The sequence below is a fragment of the Erpetoichthys calabaricus genome, chromosome 3 (assembly GCF_900747795.2).
Source record: "Erpetoichthys calabaricus chromosome 3, fErpCal1.3, whole genome shotgun sequence".
NCBI classification, from domain to species: domain Eukaryota; kingdom Metazoa; phylum Chordata; class Cladistia; order Polypteriformes; family Polypteridae; genus Erpetoichthys; species Erpetoichthys calabaricus.
Window position 1 is genome coordinate 65254350 of NC_041396.2, and position 19327 is coordinate 65273676.

The window sequence follows — 19327 nt, forward strand, 5'->3', positions numbered from 1 at the left end:
TTCACGACTCCACCATAAGAAAGAGACTGGGCAAAAACGGCCTGCATGGCAGATTTCCAAGACGCAAACCACTGTTAAGCAAAAAGAACATTAGGGCTTGTCTCAATTTTGCTAAGAAACATCTCAATGATTGCCAAGACTTTTGGGAAAATACCTTGTGGACTGATGAGTCAAAAGTTGAACTTTTTGGAAGGCAAATGTCCCGTTACATCTGGCGTAAAAGGAACACAGCATTTCAGAAAAAGAACATCATACCAACAGTAAAATATGGTGGTGGTAGTGTGATGGTCTGGGGTTGTTTTGCTGCTTCAGGACCTGGAAGGCTTGCTGTGATAGATGGAACCATGAATTCTACTGTCTACCAAAAAATCCTGAAGGAGAATGTCCAGCCATCTCTTCGTCAACTCAAGCTGAAGCGATCTTGGGTGCTGCAACAGGACAATGACCCAAAACACACCAGCAAATCCACCTCTGAATGGCTGAAGAAAAACAAAATGAAGACTTTGGAGTGGCCTAGTCAAAGTCCTGACCTGAATCCAATTGAGATGCTATGGCATGACCTTAAAAAGGCGGTTCATGCTAGAAAACCCTCAAATAAAGCTGAATTACAACAATTTTGCAAAGATGAGTGGGCCAAAATTCCTCCAGAGCGCTGTAAAAGACTCATTGCAAGTTATCGCAAACGCTTGATTGCAGTTATTGCTGCTAAGGGTGGCCCAACCAGTTATTAGGTTCAGGGGGCAATTACTTTTTCACACAGGGCCATGTAGGTTTGGATTTTTTTTTCTCCCTAAATAATAAAAACCACCATTTACAAACTGCATTTTGTGTTTACTTGTGTTATATTTGACTAATGGTTAAATGTGTTTGATGATCAGAAACATTTTGTGTGACAAACATGCAAAAGAATAAGAAATCAGGAAGGGGGCAAATAGTTTTTCACACCACTGTATTAACCCACAAAGTCTAACACTCCAGAGATCTTACCTCTGGATGCAGAAAAAGCATTCAATAAGGTTGAATGGGACTACCTATTCACTACATTGCATAAATTTGGGTTTGGCCCGAACATACAGTATGTGCATGGATCAAACTATTGCATTCCAGTCTAGAAGCTTCAGTTTGTATTAACATTATTTCAGACTAATTCAAACTAGAACATGGTACTAGACAAGGATGCCCCCTGTCACCACTGCTATTTGCAATCGCCATTAAGCCATTGGCTGCTTACTTTCAAAATGCTTCTGAGATAAAGGAGATTATCAGAGAACGACTTGAATAGAAAATATCACTATATATGCAGATGATATGGTACTACATGTATCAGATCCACAAAATACTGTCCCTGTAGTCCTAACAGCACTAGCAGAATTTCAAAAGATATTTTGTCTCAAAATCAATTTGAATAAGTGTGCTTTTTCCAGTGAATTGAATTTAGTTTTGTTAAGTTTGACTTGTTTGTATGGAATGTTACTTCCTTTTAATAAATTCAATAAAAAAAGGAAATTACATCCCAAACCTGAATGAAACCTCCACCATTCTTCACTGTTGCTAGCAGACTTTCATCAAAATTGCATTCTCCAGCCCTTCGGTGGGCTAACTGATTTCCATTTCAGAAGCAAACATTTTTAAACTCTAACTCACCAGTCCAGAACACCTGCTCATTTTTCTGCACGTCAGTCCTTTTGTTTTTATGCATTGGTGTGTAATTTGGTTTTATTTCCACCTGAGAAGAGTGGCTATTCTGTCACAGCTCTCACCATGAAGACCTCTTCAGATAAGACTTCTCCAGCTTGTAGATGGTTGTACCAGGATTCCAATGGTTTCTGCCAGTTCTGTGCCAATAGTGGTGTTAGAAAAGGGAAGTAGGCTTGATATACTGTATTTCTTGTTTGCTGCACTCAGTTTCCATGGTTGACCACTGCGTTTCAGTTCCTCATGTTTGTGCTTCTGCAGAAGAAGTTGGGCAGCCCATCTGGTAACACCTGCCTGTCAGGAAATTTTTGCTTGGGAGAGACATGATGATGCTATGGCCACTTCATATCTTGTTGTGCTATTTTGCCATAATGTAGGATTTGCAGGTTTAACTGCCCCATTCCCCACAACCTCACCATTTTAGTCTGGTTGTCCCAAACCTAGTTTATTCCTTCTTCACAGCTGTTTCTGTTTCCATTAATCACTTTGTTTCAACCTGTACATTTCACCATTGATCACTAGCACTTGTTTGTTATATCTGCTTAATCAATCACTTGGCTGTATGAGTACAAAGATCTCATTTATTTAACTGGAAGTGCTCTATTCTTATGCTAGTTTCTTTCTTTAGGAACATTTAAATATCTTAATGTATTGCTTCACTTTTTGGAAAAGTAACGTTTAGAGCTCTACAACAGACTCTTTTCCATCGACACACTATCCAGAAGATGTAAAATAACTATCCAAGGTAAGTATTTTTGTGAACTGTCTAAAGGCCATGTCACATTAGACGCCTTTTCCAGCAATTTTTAGTCTTAGCGGAAGTCGCAATGTGCGTCGGAAGCCATTGACATTCACGTAATGTGACATATCCAGCGACTCACTCCAACTAGGCACCAACTTGCTCCTACATGACCTGATCACCAACAATGTTTAGATGACTTACAGAGAAGCCAGGACAATATTCTCTTTTTATTAAATAAACTAAGTAGCTGGTCAAAACCTTCAGGAAGCAGGAGATGACCACATTACCAACTACATTGGCAAGACTGTCAGAAGTTTTAGATTTTTTGGAGTCACAATCCATGATGTCCCAAAGTGGGTACAAGCATACCTCAGCTATAGTCACAGGAACGCCTGGATGATTCAACTTATGCCCAATAGATTTTATAGGTGCACAGTGGTGTACATCCTCACTGACTGAATTCACCTTGGTACCTACTGAACTGGGTACTACCGAGGGTAGTGAAGATGGCTCAGATTATTACTAATACACATGCACAGTCATTCTTCTCCCTACTCCACTCTATCAAATGATACAGGACCACTGGTACTCACATCACTAGGTTCAGGTAGGGCTGCACGATTAATCTTTTTTTTCTCATGATAACGATATTTATGACCCACGATCAGTTAATAAATATCGTCACGATTTTACAGTATAAAGACCAAACTGTTTTTTATGGGCTGAGTTTACGGATTGGACTGCGTCACTATGACGTTACTGCGTCTAGATTGCAAGCGCTTTCTGAAGCAGTAGAAGTTAATAGCAGCAATAACAGTCAGTCAGAATAAATATATGATGGCGGAGCAACGTGAGGAAGGTGCAGAAGTGCGATCGTTAGTTCCTAAAAAGGGGTCATACTCAGTTGTCTGGAACTATTTCGATTTCGAGGAATGTGATGTTGATCAGGTACGAGTCTTGTGCAAACTTTGCTCCTGTTCCGTCCAAACGTCCCAAGGTAACACAACAAACCTCATCAACCACCTTAAAAGCCACCACAAAGTACACTATCAAGAATTTCAACGACTGAAGGCACAAACAGCAACAACAAAAAATTACCAGCCATCCACAACACAGACAACAATATCAGGGACATTGTTCAACGCAATACCATATCTGCCTAGCTCGCAAAGACACCGGGAAATAACAGAGGTGATCACGTACCATATAGCCAAGGATATGTGTCCAATAACCACCGTGAGCAGTGAGGGTTTTAAAAAAATGATCGCAACACTTGATAAAAGGATATAGCATTCCCTCACGCAACCATTTTTCCAATGTTGCGCTGCCCTCACTGTATGCGAAATGCCGAAAAGAAATAGAAAGAGAAATTCTCAGGCTCAGCCTTGAATATTTTGCTGCCACGACCGACTTATGGTCAAGCAGAACTGCGGAACCGTATTTGAGCTTGACAGTTCATTTTATTGACAGTGAGTTTGAGATGAAAAGCAAGCTTTTGCAAACTTCGTTTTTCCCACAAGACCATACAGAGGAGTTTATTGCAGTGGGCCTCAAAGAAGCGATGTCCGTTTGGGGCTTGGTGGAAGAAAGACTTGTGTGCATCACAACGGACAACGCAGCTAATATGATTAGGGCAGCATCTGTGAATAACTGGCCGAGGCTACACTGCTTTGGTCACAGACTTCATTTACCAAAGGAATAATCGTCATTATTAATCGTGATAAAAATTTTGAGCAAAATAATCGTGATAGTCATTTTTTCTGTTATCGTGCAGCCCTAGGTTCAGGGTTACTTTTTACCCGAGGTCATAAGCTTACTGAGCAGCTGCTCATTAATACAACTGTCTTAACTACTACATGAATGGACACTTGTGTTGGTGTTTTTATATGTATATTGTCTGATGTCCTGTTTAATGGTTGGTGCCGTATACATGAAGATACAAAAGTTAGAATGTCGTGGTACTGTGAACACGTGAAAATTTTAACTACGTGGACCACAAAGTAGGCTGGCCTGGCAGGATTCCACATTATGTGAGAAAGAAGAATATCAGTCCTGCGACAGTGACATGCTAATAAATTGATTGATAACTGCAAATTGGTTATTGAAAGTATCCATTTACTGACTAGCTTGCTGTACTAGGATGAATTCATCCTCCTCTTTCTGGGATCATGATTAAAATGAATGGATGAATGAAACAGAGAAGGTATCATAGTATTCAGACATCCCCTGTTTCTTTTTCAAGCAATTATTAAAAAAGTACAACAAACAATATCCTCACTTGTAGGTAGAGAAACTGGACACACTAGTGCCAGAAGTAAGCAGCTCACCATGGGGTATATACAAAGGATCAAATACCGTCCAGGTTATGTCAGCTGAGCAAAATTCTACCACATTTTAAAACTGTCACATACATTTATGCCAGAGGTCTCTGATATGCTGTAAACAAAGAAAAATATTTTTCTATAAAATATTTTATTGCATCGGCTTGAAAAAATGATTTGCAACTTGAAAGACATACACATCAGCAATTTGTTTTCAGACATCACTAATGAAAATTGATAAACCTCAAAAATAATAACTTTCTTATTCACAGGTAATCAGTGATTTTCAATCTGTATTTCAAAGTTTAGGGTTAAGGGCATCGTAAAGCCTCTGCACTGCCAGTTCCACCATTTCCTTCAGAGACTCATCATCTACACTGCCCTCTTCATAATCGACAGACTATTAAAAAGAGAGAAGACAGAATTTAATTGACAGTAATGTACAAAGATGTTTCTCATATCATACTACATTTTATATAAATAGCTTGGACAAAAATAATGGCTTTCAAGCCGTTAAAAGTAAAACATTAATATATATTTTCAATTGAAATTTGTTAAACCAGGGTTTACTTTAAAAAGTAATCATATAAAACAATACTGTATTTCCTATATAGATTCTGTAATGTCTCCTTGTTTTTACCCCATGCATACATTAAGAGAAAATACTCACTCGTGTCTCTAGGCAAATATATGCGGTTTTTCCATCCACAGTAACTGAGAGATCTTTTTCATCCTTGAAATTGACACACTCTTCTCCAAACATGTCCCTGAATAATACAATAAATAATAATGTAAGTGATGTGAGAAGACCTTTCAGTTGAAACTGTGCCAGTACCTCTTATTTAAGTAAATCACTTCAATATAAAAGGCTAAGATCAGCTGGACAGCTAAAAATATTAAAATGATAATCAGTTAATTATGAAGCTACAAAGTTAACTGTAAATAGTGTACTTACTGTAACATAATCTCTAACCTCTTCTTATATACTTCTATATCCACCGTGGCAGCTTTGGTAAGCGTCAGAGCTACAATTAAGGAATTAAATATTAACTTGCAGTTTATACAGTTATGAATGTTTTCTGTTTTCTTAGTATGAGATATATTATTCATGTGTGCCATTTCCATCTTCACTTTGAACTTGCACTGTATCTACATGCATATGGCACCATTTATTATAATGAAAAGGAAAATAATTTCACTTCATAAATTCTGTTTAATATTTTATACTTATTATTTTAAAATTACTTTACAAAAGTGAATCAAATAAACATGGAATAATATGATACAGCAGATTGGACAATGACTGACTGACTGACTAAAGGGAATCATTATCCTTAACTAAATATCAAGTTAAAATAAAGAATCTTTTTAAGATCAATGTAAAACTGGAGCAGCTAACTATCAATCACATAAGAGATGTCTCAAGTTGGTTTTCTCATGTAAACTACTTTATTGTACTGTCTAGTAAATAAGCTTTTGGTACAATGAGAGCAGACTAGTCACAGACAGAAACGACCTCTAATCGGCTTCCACCAAATGCTGATGTATATGCGTCCTCATAAGTAATCAATGAAGTAACATGCAAGTGTACATCTGAGGCTTCATATGGATTTCTTAAATTGGTTTTAAAACTGAATTCCAATTTTGATTCAGAAAATAAAAAAAAAGATCAATCTAAAATTTAGGTAACTGCAGATGAATCAATCACTGTGTTCACAGTCGTGTGCAAACTGAAAAATAGTGTACTGAATGCCTACAATATACAGCTTTGTGCTAGACTCAAGTGTGCAAATAGGAATATGTTGGGTTGTTTATTTGCGTTACCCATTTTGTGCCTTTTTAACTGATTGTATATATTATGAAATGAAACTGTACCATTTGTTCCAAAGAAGGCGCACTGTACAGTATATGCACAACATAATAATTAAAGGATAATGCAAAAAATATATTCCAGACACTGAATTTCATTCAACAATTATACCAGACATAAAAATATTCAACTTTATGTATAATCATTCTTTACATAATTTAAAAAATGAATGTATATGTTTTAAGTATTGAAAAAATGCTAGATTACTAAGATAAATATTTTTTTCATGTACAGCTTAAAAATAAATTCAGTGATGTAAAATGATGATGATACTAACCCCCCCCCCCCCCCCCCCCCACAAAGAACATTCATGATGCAAGTGGCACAGAGAGGATAACATAAAGTTTGCTAAAATGAGATTGCAAGAATTGTATTTTTTTGCTTTCTAATTGTAACTAGCTGTATTACCTGTCTTTACCTATGAAACATCCAAAGACAATGGGTCTTAGTTATAGTGCCATTGCTTAATCAGATGTAGCAGAATTACTATGCAACTAACTTAGTAATTTTTTTTTTGTATACAATATTTGTAGTTTTTCTTTTCTTTTTTCCCCTTTTTAGATATTAGTTCACTGGAGCGTCTTGCTGTTGAATTTGCTACATACAACTGCACCTGATTAATTCTTGCTTTTCTTAGTGACTAGCCTTGGCTTTTGTTGATAGTCACTGCAAAATACAATTTTAGACAAAACTATTCTTTTGAATTGAAAAGGGTAATCAGTAAGAATAATGATAATTTTGGGAGATTTTACTATTACTATTATTATGTTTATGTCATTCACTCAAGCTTTACTTTTCAAGTTTTTCGTCAGTTTTATGTTGAAACTTCTGTTTTTCTTTTGCCATAGCCAGACAATAAAGTTGTATCACTGAATCACACTGCACTGATTTGCGCTTTTAGTCAGTGCAATAAATTGAATGTTTTAATTTTCAAGTTGTTTGCTAAAGTGGTTGAAGTGGAACAAAATAACAGCAGGTACAAACGATTGTTTGGAAGCTTCTTAAGAGAAGCTGAGGTGCGGATCAAGTTCAAACACTGGTTTTCTCCCCATAAATGTACTGTAGTGACATCTTGGTTGGTAAAGAGAAGACAACATTAGAGTCTGAAATGTTAACAAGGAAGGGAAGAATTTTTTATGAAGAAGTAATGTTCAATACTTGAGAAAACTAAGGATTATACAGAAGAGAATAAGTAAAAAGAAATAAACTCATGGAGTAAAATGTATGGAATGTGTTAAATAAACTGAGGCAGTCGCTACCTGTTTCTGTTGGATGTGAGGAAACCACTTCTCCTGTACTCCTTCCTCCCTCCCTGGCAACCTGACTCGAGCTGTAATGCTAAATGTGTCTTACTTGAGCTTTGCCAAACCTTCCTCCTTCCACTTTACAGCTTACACCACATCTCATCTCATCCCATCCAGTAGCTGAAGCGAAACCAAACTGCAGGAGGTACTCTGCATTGTATATGTCTTGTTCCCACTTGAGATGCATTATACGTAAATTCTATAGGGCATTTTAGTCTAGGGGTCGATCTTGAAGAATGGAGCGGGTTTACTTTAGTATACGATATCAAGGAGCAGGTTTGGAACTTGAGACCTGAGCACGTTGACATTACTACAAAGGTAAATCAAAAAGCAAGGGCAATCTAAAATTAAGTGGTATCTGCAACAAATAGAAGCCGATGCAATACAACATGTTCTTGATGGCTTATCGATAGTTTGAACACACATAGTGCAGAGCTCTCCTATTAGTCGAGTTTAAGCCAAGGTCATATGAACATGGATGCTCAACTGCATGATTGCACCATTGTTGAACAACACATTGTTATGAGATTATTTTGGGCAGAGGCCGTGAAACCTGCTGAAATTCACTGAAGGATGTTGGCATGTGCAGATGAGTAAGCTGTTTGAGTAGCCATCTTGCACAAATTTTATGGTACCCAAAGTCATTGTGCTCTACGGCATGTGCAGATCCATAGCTGATATCTAAATGTGCAGCAACAGTAGACTACATAATCTGCCAGTCTTCTCTGATGAAGGAATTCACCATGTCAATGTCGGCTTGTGTGCATGATACTAATGGTCAACATCGAACCATTGAACACACATAGTGAGCTTTGTCGGTTACATCTCTTCTTCCTTCTTTAACCCTTCATAAACTTTTGTTGAGTCATGCTGTTTTTACTTTTGTTCTGAGTCAACATTTTTCAGTTATTTTCAAGGTCTATGAATATGCGTGTTAAAACGCTGCATCTTCGCGGCATGATTCCCTTTCCAATTAGACAATAATGTTACATTTCTTTAGTTATTCATTTAGACGTGCAGTCAGAAGGTGAATGTTGGGCAGCCTCATCCTTGCATCTACTGGTGTTTTTAGGAAGATATGTTGATTCTGGTATTTTGAGTACTGAAAACTGCATCTACAGTATTGTGGCTCTTCGTTATCAGCTCTCTTAAAGGCAGTCCTTTTGAGTGTGACACACCATTTACTTCAAATGCATAATTTGCAGTTCATATTTTCAAGAATATGGCTGTCAATTTTTTCAAGCTCACATCAACTCCTACACTGTGGTTGTAATGCTGAACAACAGAGAGCACACACAGCACCTTTAACAACATATCGTTCACATTTACCATTCATCCATTGGTGTCGTCGAATGTCAATGTATAATCTGATACTCTAGAAAGGTTTTTCCGTTGCATCAGGTTATGTTGCTTTTTTTAAAACAGGTTTTTTAATTTTTAAAACATGCAATGTTTTCTCTGCACATTTGGCACACATTTATATGTCTAATAAGGTTTTTTAGGAGACTTTGACTGTAGACAGCTCATTATAAACCGAAGCGTATTGTCTGTCGGACCAGGTTAATGACAGCACTTCATATTTTTGCAGTTCAGAATCACCACCCCAAATTTGAGCGGTGCCTTTATGATGCGCTGGGTTGGTTTACAAATGTGACAGTCCATGAGCTGTCCAAATGTTCTCACCCAATTTTAAGCAAAATTAATTTGTGGTTGTCTCCAGACCACTATATATTATATGTCTGCCTTCAGGGAGACTAGAATACTTGTGACATAGGGAAACTTCATTTTGCATTGATGGGATTGCTACTAAAGCAATGATTTACTTTTTAAGGGGTGCTTGCATGAATGTCCACAATCAAAATTAAGTGACTGAATTTATATATGTTCACACATGTCACATGTCATATGATGTGTACAGTTTTCTTATAACTGGAAATTATTGTAAAGCAATTATTGTAAACCTGATTTAGCAATAACAACATTTATTTATATAGCACATTTTCATAGAAATAATGTAGCTTAAAGTGCTTTACATGATGAAGAAAGAGAAAAAAAGACAAAATAAGAGAGCACTAATTAATATAGAATAAAAGTAAGGTCCGATGGCCAGGGAGAACAGAAAAAACAAAAAAAAAACCCAAGACAGCTGGAGAAAAAATAAAATCTGCAGGGGTTCCAGGCCACGAGACCACCCAGCCCCCTCTAGGCATTCTACCTAACATAAATGACCTCAATCAGTCCTCATTGTATTCAGGGTTCTCATGGAAGGACTTGATGATATTGATATTGATGACTTGATACTTATCAATATGTTGACCTTTGGTCCACTCCACCTTAAAATTCATAACATTTTTGCAATACTATACAATTAAAATGTAAAAAAAAAATATACTACCTTTCTGAGCCTTGGGGTTGGATTGAACTTCCAAAATAACTGTGGTCACTGCATCTGCATACATGTCATTTAAAGGATTTGCAATCCACTAGGAAGGAAAAAAGATACGTTTTTAATGTATCATTTTACATACTATATTTGTATCCTTAGCAGATGTACGAAATTACCAAGTATAGTACTAATTATAAATTAACAACTAAAAAATAGCAATTACCTGAAAAATCAAAATTATTTTTTGTAATATTTTAGGGTAATGACCAGGGAGGCAGCTAGAGTTAACATTGCTGCCTCATTAGTCCAAAAGACTTAGTTTGAACGCCAGCCTTGTTAGTATGTTTTTTAACAGGTGCCATGGTATTAATCAGACTCTCTAATTGACTCGGTGTGAGTAAGTAAACACGCACGACTGTAGAATGATCACACTCACCATCTCTGATGACTCCAGGCTATACCCATTCTAGGGTTAATTTAAACAGTTTAATATTCTCTCCTCATTTTTTCTTCAATTTTCATTATCAGTCAAATCTAAAACTGAATGCTGTTTGACTATTGTCTAATTGTTATGTATATCCTCTTAATCTATTTTTAACTACTCTACCTTTTCATAAAGACCCAGTTCTGTCTGCTTAATCTTTAAATTCTCTTATGAATATCTGCTCATGACCTATCCCCTCTACAAAACACACTGCATTCAGGAAGATATTTCTATCATCCAAACTTTCTTCTGTCAATTAGTTGACACTCATAGATTATACCATACGTCAAAGAAATTCCACAAGTTGGCACTTGTTGCTGATCCATCCAACCATTCATTTTTCATCAGGAAGCCTGACATTTTCTTGTAAATATTCTGAAACTGCACTAATATTTCTGCTTTCCTGATTAACTTTTCTTTCCACATTTTTTAACAAACACATTTTTTTCCTGTCACATCTTACTTCTCATTATTTTATTTTCTTCACTTTTTTATTATCAATATGAATCTCTAACCTTAATACCAAGAGTATGCCATATAATGAATGTTGGATATTTCAAGAAAGAAGCTTATAAATACGTGACTGACAGCAACCACTCTTCCCTTCAGTTATCAACTGTCTCAATATCAGATTCTCAGCAGCTGTTGAACCAATAGAATAATAATCTTTTTTAAAGAAGGATTTATTTACATAAAACTGCAATGCACTAGAGAAAGTATAAGAATTTAAGTTGTATATTGACTTTAATGAGTAATTTTCTCCAGTAATGTGAAGTGAATATGGGACCAGCTACTGACATTTTGTTTAATGTCCTACCAAAAAGTCGGTTTGTGAAGATGCATGTGTGCGCACAAAGCAAGAGCATTATCTTCGAGCAGGATTGAGCTGAACTCTTAGACTTTTCCATAAGTCATATGGACACATTATTATGTGCTCCATGATAAGTGGAGTATAGCCAGAGATTACAATAGCATAACAATTAAAAGATTTCATTGTAGATATTAAATTGTCATCAATTACAGTACAATTAATCTGTGAAAAACCAGAATGGACAAGAGAGAAAAAGAAGCGAGCACCATTCCAAGACACTCAATAAGACAGACACAACTAGTTACATATATTTGTTTCAGGTGGAATACAGGTAGCTTAAGTGACTTTCTCAGAGCCTCACAGGGATCAGTAGGGATAACAGAACTGAACATACATCCTTGAGTTTGGTGTCTATTTCATTAACCAATATACCACAATGCCTGCTAAATGTTTTTATGGGAAATGAAAACACTTCTAATAGATAATATTATATCTTTTATAAGTATGTTTAGAATTGCTGACGTGGTTTTAATTAATGATGTTACAGCTGAGGAGGAGACATTAATAGCAGGTTTTAAAAATACAATTGAAGCATCCTATCTTAATAATCTTAAGGTTATTCATGTTAGGAAGTGAGGGAAAAAAAATCTCAGTTGGGTATGCATACATTAAACAGAATCAATTTGGTTTCATGCAGTTCATCAACTCCAATAACACAGAAACCCTGAATGTCTGATATCACTTCAGAAGCAGAAACAGGAAGAGCTCTGTGAATCAATCAATAATCCTCCTCCTAATTTTATTATGAAAGCTTCAATTGATTACTGTTACCTGCGGTTTCTCTAAAGTCCAAACTTTACATAATAAAAAATGAAAACTGCAATTATACATGCGTGGTAATGTACTAATTAAAGGTGGTCTGGTTTCAAGCCCAACTCATATATAAAAGATTGTTGTGTCTTCAAACTCACCTCTAATACAATCATTCCTGATTCTTGAATAAGAGTAATATTTTTGAAAACTTTCAATGCAGTTCTGTCAAAACAGTCAAGTTCTTCAACATCTCCTGAAATAGCATTAAATAGACATGCATAATAAAGGTATGCATATTGGGGATAAAAAAAAAAAAACTTGAAAATTCTTAAGGTACAGCACTCATTAAACACAAAAAGTCCAGGGAGTAAAACATTTCAGTTGCAGGTAGCTGTAATAACTGTCTGTTGACCAACATAATTAACCCTTAAACCGCCAATGCAATTTGCCAGCACGCCGGAGCCGAGTATATTAGGTAACGTAAATTCATTGAATGCTGCAACCGGCTATAGTCGTGTTACAGTGCAATTTACCAGCATGCAGGGACAGAGTATATTCAGTGACATACATTCATTGAATGCAGCAACCGGCTATAGTTGCTTCACAGAGCAATTTGCCAGCACACCGGAGCTGATCAGTCAGTGCTGTGTATTCGTTCAGCAGTCAGCTCATGACCACTGCCAGCCCTGGCAGCAATGCAGCCTCACTGTCCCTAGGATTCAGCCGCTGCACTAGACGAGCCTGCTAGCGTCAGTGTTGACCTGTGTGTGCTTGCATGCAGCCAGTTCAAGCGCAGTTGGCTCTGTGATTTACTGAATTTCATCAATGGCGTCAGTTGCACCTTGTAGATATAATAATAAATTGTTGCAGTTGTTTCTTAAGTTTTTACAGTTCATTGGCAGTGTGTAAAATGATCAGTGTTGCAGTAATTGTGGTGCTCTTTGCATGAAAAAAAAAAAAAAATTTCTTTGTGAATTGTGACGTTTACTTAAAAAGTGCAGCAAAAAAGTATTTGGCGTCCTGGGGTGCATTAACCCCCAAGTATGTGGTGGTTTAAGGGTTAAGATTTTAAAAAATATATATATGTAAGTATTTATATACAAACCTGTCAAAGTCAGTAACTGATTCATCAGCAGTGAGAATGGTGCAGTGAAGGGAATAGCTTGAGTTTGTTTCACAGTGCTCATAGACAGATCTGTATATTCTAAAGACATACATACACATTACTGACGTGAATACACAATTGAAACCTTGACTGTGCTTGATCACATCTCTTTTAAAAGACACTTACTGGATAAATCTGATGGTGTCAGAATATGGTAGTTAAAGTTTCGCTTCACTAATATTCCTGAAACTCTCTGACCTTGCTCAATCTTTTTGTCTGCTAAGTAACCCATGACCTAAAAAATAATTTAAAATTAGTATGAAAAGCCTAGTAACTTTTGAAACACAAAAAATAAATTGACATTTTCTTTTTGTTTATTTCAAATTAAAAATATTTAAATTTATACATCTTGGAAAGGTTAGTACTATTAACAAAAAATATTAACTAAACAGATTTTCCTAGTTGTCTACTTAACAACATAAGTATGAAAAATGGCTTATCACTTTTAAATAAAAACTGTATTTACTACACTGCGGTGGGCTGGTGCCCTGCCCGAGGTTTGTTTCCTGCCTTGCGCCCTGTGTTGGCTGGGATTGGCTCCAGCAGACCACCCGTGACCCTGTAGTTAGGATATAGCGGGTTGGATAATGAATGGATGGATATATTTACTACAGTACAAGTCAAATCTATACAGACTTCAAAATTGGCAGAATTTCATGGCTACAAGATTTCGTCTCAGCATAGTAATATGGCAGTATTAACCATCTGACTAGCTGCTAAATCCTTTCATTTTTGACAAACTTCAATAAAATCTTTGTGGGAATCCCTGTACTATTAATAGTACAGTCCCTATAAAGAAATCTCCTTACAGGAACAGATCAATAAGAGACAACAAAAGCATGGTGGATAAAGGAACACTATGACAAAAGCACGCAGGGCAGAGGGCAAGACTAGCAGTTCAGTCACATTAGCTGTTGCAGGCAATCGAGCAGGTTTACATATAAAGAAGCCTGCACTGACATCAACACTGCAATCTAATTTTAAGTTTCGGAGTGGCCAATTTTTCATCTTACATCTGTATAATGGCAAGTAAAGTTATAATGAATTAAGCCAAAAGCAGCTGAAGAATGTTTAATATGTGTTGTTCATAGTCATATTTTTTCTCCCTCATTCCAATATTGTCTTTTTTACATCCATTGTAAACTACAGAAGCTTTCTTTCAGTGCCTACACATTTTTGTGTAGGCACTGTGCCTTAACTATTTCCTCTTCATTGGATGCTGGTGTTTTGTACATTTCTTTCTCCAATTTGAGAATGTGAGGGTTGCATGCCTTTTAAACATTTAATATTTTCCTTTGACTAGTTATAATTGCATTCTGACTCATCATAATTACACTTTAGATACACAAAATTTAACGCGGCTGTACAGAATTCAAAAGGGATACTGACAATATATATTTTTGTCTTTTCAAAATGAGAATTACAGATATCTACAATTGACTGATCAGAATGTAAACTACAGATATTTTAATGAAAGTCACAATTAATACAGCTGAAAGACTTACATTTTTTCTCTTAGACATACATAAATTACTATTTTGACTGGTCAAATTTTGAATGTAAGATACAAAAAATTATTTTTGAATTCAAACACGTTAAAGACATACTCATTTCAAATCTCTGTTTCAAAGTACTAATTTCCACTGATCAAAATATTTTCAATTCAGTTTATGACTAGTTAAAATGCAATTGCAGTTATTTCTAATTAGCATATTAACTAGTGAAAATACATTTTCTCTAGTCAAAACTCTAATTACAGATATTTAGATATAAAAGTTCCATAAAAGTTAACCGAAAATGTTCCTTAAATGTACACACAGTATTACAAAGTACAGTTTAGACATCTTTGGTCAACATCTGCCTAATGTATATTATATTGTACAGTACATGTCTGTAATTCTCGTATTGATTGCTCAAACATATGTTGGTGACATTTCATGTTCAAATAATGACTGACAAATTTGACTTTCAATATTTACAATGTGATTTTTGTCTAATTAGAACGCATTTATGGCTGATTGATATAAGGCATTAAATGTAAAGGCTTGCAAAAACATTGCTATTAGAACTTTTTCAGTAGACTAATTTATTAGGCATTTAATTAAGTAATATTTGAATTTACAATTTGACTAGTTCAATTTAGAAGTTCAAATGAATTAGATTGAATTTTAATATAATCTAGATAACTCAAACTAATTAGAACCATCTCTGAAATAAAGATGCACAGATGTAATTGGGAAAAGCCGTATAGTTTTCACTAGCCGAAATACAGGAATATCAAATTAGAAGTTTGAATAGTCAAAACAAGTTGTAAATGTCAAAACCTCTAACAGTCAAAAATAAACTAAGAATTAGCATGAAAAGTTCCATTCAAGAAATTACGATTATTTTGCTAAATGCAAGTTTGCAACAATACATATAATGCTAACTACAAAATAATTTTTGCTCATCTTGATATGTGTCAAATATGTTGTACAGAAAGAACTAATACATATTTAGTCCTCATTCATTGATCAAGAGTCCTGTCTTCAATTCAAAAGCATGTAAAGGAGCTTCCTGTGTGTGGACTACTTGCATTTTCCAGAGTTACTTATTTAACACTATTTTAGCAAAAACTGCATGTGTTTTCCATGTCCTAAGCATATGATTGGATGACTTGATTTGAAGATTACACAACACGAATAACATGAGATTTTTTTGATGGACTTTTTTGATATTGCTTGCTGTTGTCCAGCGTTGGTAATTTTTTGGTAGAGTATACCTATAATAATTGACACCACATCCTGTATTGGCACTGCTTGGAAGCATCAAAGTTTCTGAGCTTGAAAGTAGTCTAAAGAAGTAACAATTAATGAAGGGGTGATTAAAGAGAAAAATATAAATAACAGTAAAAACTACATAAAATGAAGCCATGGGTAGTTCCCAGTTAAATCATGACAAGAACCAATTCCAATTTGTCACTCAAAAATGATGTCTGAGACAACCACATTAAAAATCAAAACAGAAGAAAATATTGGAGCTTGTTATTTTTTTAAAGTACTTTAACCTAAAAATCATTTTTGTGATTATTAAACCATTTTTAGATTAAAAAAGAATTATATATATCATGCAAATGGCCATATTTCTACTATTTAGTAGTTCTATTGAAAAATCCTACCTTGGCCAGTTTTTCTCCTCTGAAGTTAAGCGTCACTGCCTCAGTGTTGCGCGGATTATGGACTTCAATATGAGTTTCATTATTATCTTCATATTCACGAATAAGTGCAGCTTTTAACCTGGCCATTTCATTCTGTTCACCATGAACAAGAATCTTGAGATTAAAGGAGACACAAAAAAGAAGGAAGAAAAATTTACTGCATACAACAAAAGTGACATTAACTCTCCCATCATTTTTGCCTTCTGTTACTTCAAGTGTGGATGGTCGATAAACAGTCATAGTTAATATAAAAATATATACAATCCATGTGTGTAAATTGACCTTGTTTATTTTTGTGAACAGATGCTTTCACAGAAGCTACAGTTTTATACTAAAGGCATTAAAACAGTTTTTAATTCACATGTTAAAGCATGGCAGGTAAAAATACTTCATTTTTTATACAACTCTTCAGGAGCTTTACAGATTGTGTTCAGGGCAGATCAGACAGTTATGTTGCTTGTCTGTATCCATTCATTTAAAAAACATGTTATTTGACTTTCTGTTCTGAGTGCCAACTGTGAATACTAATTACCCTACCCTCAAGAGTTTCTGAACTGAAATTGCATTTTTTGCCCTCTTAAATAAAACTGGAATTGGAAAAGCTTAAAAACTGATTCACACGTCTTCCTGTATAAGAGTCTAAGACTTTCTTTAACAGATTAGTCAACAAGTATTGTAGCATGTGCTCTTTTGCCTCAAAAACCCAAAGACATTTCTTTGATCCTATAGTACAGGAACAGCATAGTGCATAGTATCAGTGCATCTTAAATGATCCTGAGATTGACCTTTTCTTTATTGTACTAACAGTTTATGTCCCAGAAGCCCATTATCCAAGACTTTCATAATGGCATGGCCAGGACTGATAGTGCATTTCCATGGTTTAAAAAAACAAGCTGCAAAGACTTCAGCATTCAATAAAACCCTTCAAGTTCAAATTTATCTTCATGAATATGTAGTAAATAAATAGATGCTAATTTGTCTTTCATTATGGGAATATGCAGAGAAAAATAAATTAATACAGCCGTCAGTGCCATTTATAATCTGCAAATATTCTCATTTATTTATGCTGTCATGTTTTCAATGTCAGGCACTTGCTCATTAAATCTTACACTGAGAACACTATAATAATCTTTTTTTATTATTTAGCATCCATCAGAACTGAAAAAAATGTCAAAAATCATTGTTATAGAACACAATACTGAGAAATGTTTTCCGTGAAATTCACTTTTTAAAGCTTACCACATGTGGCGGCTTCAGAGCCCGGATGAATTCACTCGTCTGCTGATAATCTGTATGAGCTGAAAACGAAATGTAATCAACAGACATCTTCAGTGGTAACTTCTGTCCAGACATTGTAGTAATCTCTTCTGGCTCAGACATTATGTGCTATGTAAAACAAAATAAGAATATGGTAAGATCTTTCATGGTTAAGCAAGCACACATTCTCCATTCATATTTTTGCAATTTAAAAATATGGAACTACTCCTTGGATCTTTGCATCACAATTTAAAATATATTATTAATGTGTTAAAATGAAATACCATCTGCTGGATTTCTTACTAAAAATATGTTATTATTTCTTCCATACATTTATTGATATTTGCAAATATTGGAACAAAATCTGCATATGCATGATTAAAAAAAGATGGAATATATAATTATGTCTTATTGTGCACCAGCAAACTTAACACACACCAAAAAAGTCTTATACCCTATAAAAAAAGTAAATTGACAATTAACTAATGAAGAATATGTTAAACTGTAAATGATGTCACTTCCTAAATGTTACAATACTGTATATGAAGGCTTCTTCATGAACATTTGTTCATTGTGTCATTTTATATAGGTGAACACAACTGTAGTCATAATTGGTTTGTCATTGCACATGAAAATACAGGAAATTCTGGTTATAAAGTTTACTACTTTTTACAAAACAAAAACAATTGGAAATAAACATACTCTTTTACCATAGTCAGTAATTACTACATGGATTTCCTGGCTTCACGACCATGTGGACTCTACAAAGTGTCAGCTACAATCAAGAGTTTCAGTTAATAACAGTGTGGCAGGTGTGCAGCTCCTGAATGATTAGCACCACAAATTTGACATATCAATATATGTGACATTATAATAAGTGAAAATAAAATTGTTAAGATCCTTAATATATGATAATTGTGAAGTTACAAACTTTATTACCCAATGATATGTGGCATAAATATATACCTATTAGAAGGAGCTGCTGTTCCAATTACTAATTTGCATTCCTTCAAAAAACAACTACCCTAAGTTCTTGTCAATAAGCCGCGGCTTATCTAAGGAAAAAAGTTGTGAAAATGAAAAAATAGAATATCGGCTTATACATAAATCCGGCTTATACATCCATCGCGGGGGTTGCGTTCCAGAGCCACCCGCGAAATAAGAATATCCGCGAAGTAGAAACCATATGTTTATATGGTTATTTTTATATTGTCATGCTTGGGTCACAGATTTGCGCAGAAACACAGGAGGTTGTAGAGAGACAGGAACGTTATTCAAACACT

The 19327-nt window shown here is 35.2% G+C and overlaps 1 protein-coding gene across 1 annotated transcript in view; it reads right to left on the reverse strand.

Moving 5' to 3' along the window:
* Positions 1-4892: 4892 nt before the first annotated feature.
* The window catches only part of cpsf3 (cleavage and polyadenylation specific factor 3), a 35516-nt gene continuing 21081 nt past the window's right edge, over positions 4893-19327 (reverse strand). Inside the window, exons 10-18 of the mRNA XM_028796881.2 lie at positions 18027-18173; positions 16749-16901; positions 13718-13826; positions 13532-13630; positions 12585-12679; positions 10328-10415; positions 5714-5783; positions 5429-5525; positions 4893-5158 (exon numbers count right to left, since the gene is read on the reverse strand). Of these exons, the coding sequence (XP_028652714.1) occupies positions 5057-5158; positions 5429-5525; positions 5714-5783; positions 10328-10415; positions 12585-12679; positions 13532-13630; positions 13718-13826; positions 16749-16901; positions 18027-18173 (960 nt within the window). The 3' untranslated portion in view covers positions 4893-5056. The remainder of the gene's footprint in view (positions 5159-5428; positions 5526-5713; positions 5784-10327; positions 10416-12584; positions 12680-13531; positions 13631-13717; positions 13827-16748; positions 16902-18026; positions 18174-19327) is intronic.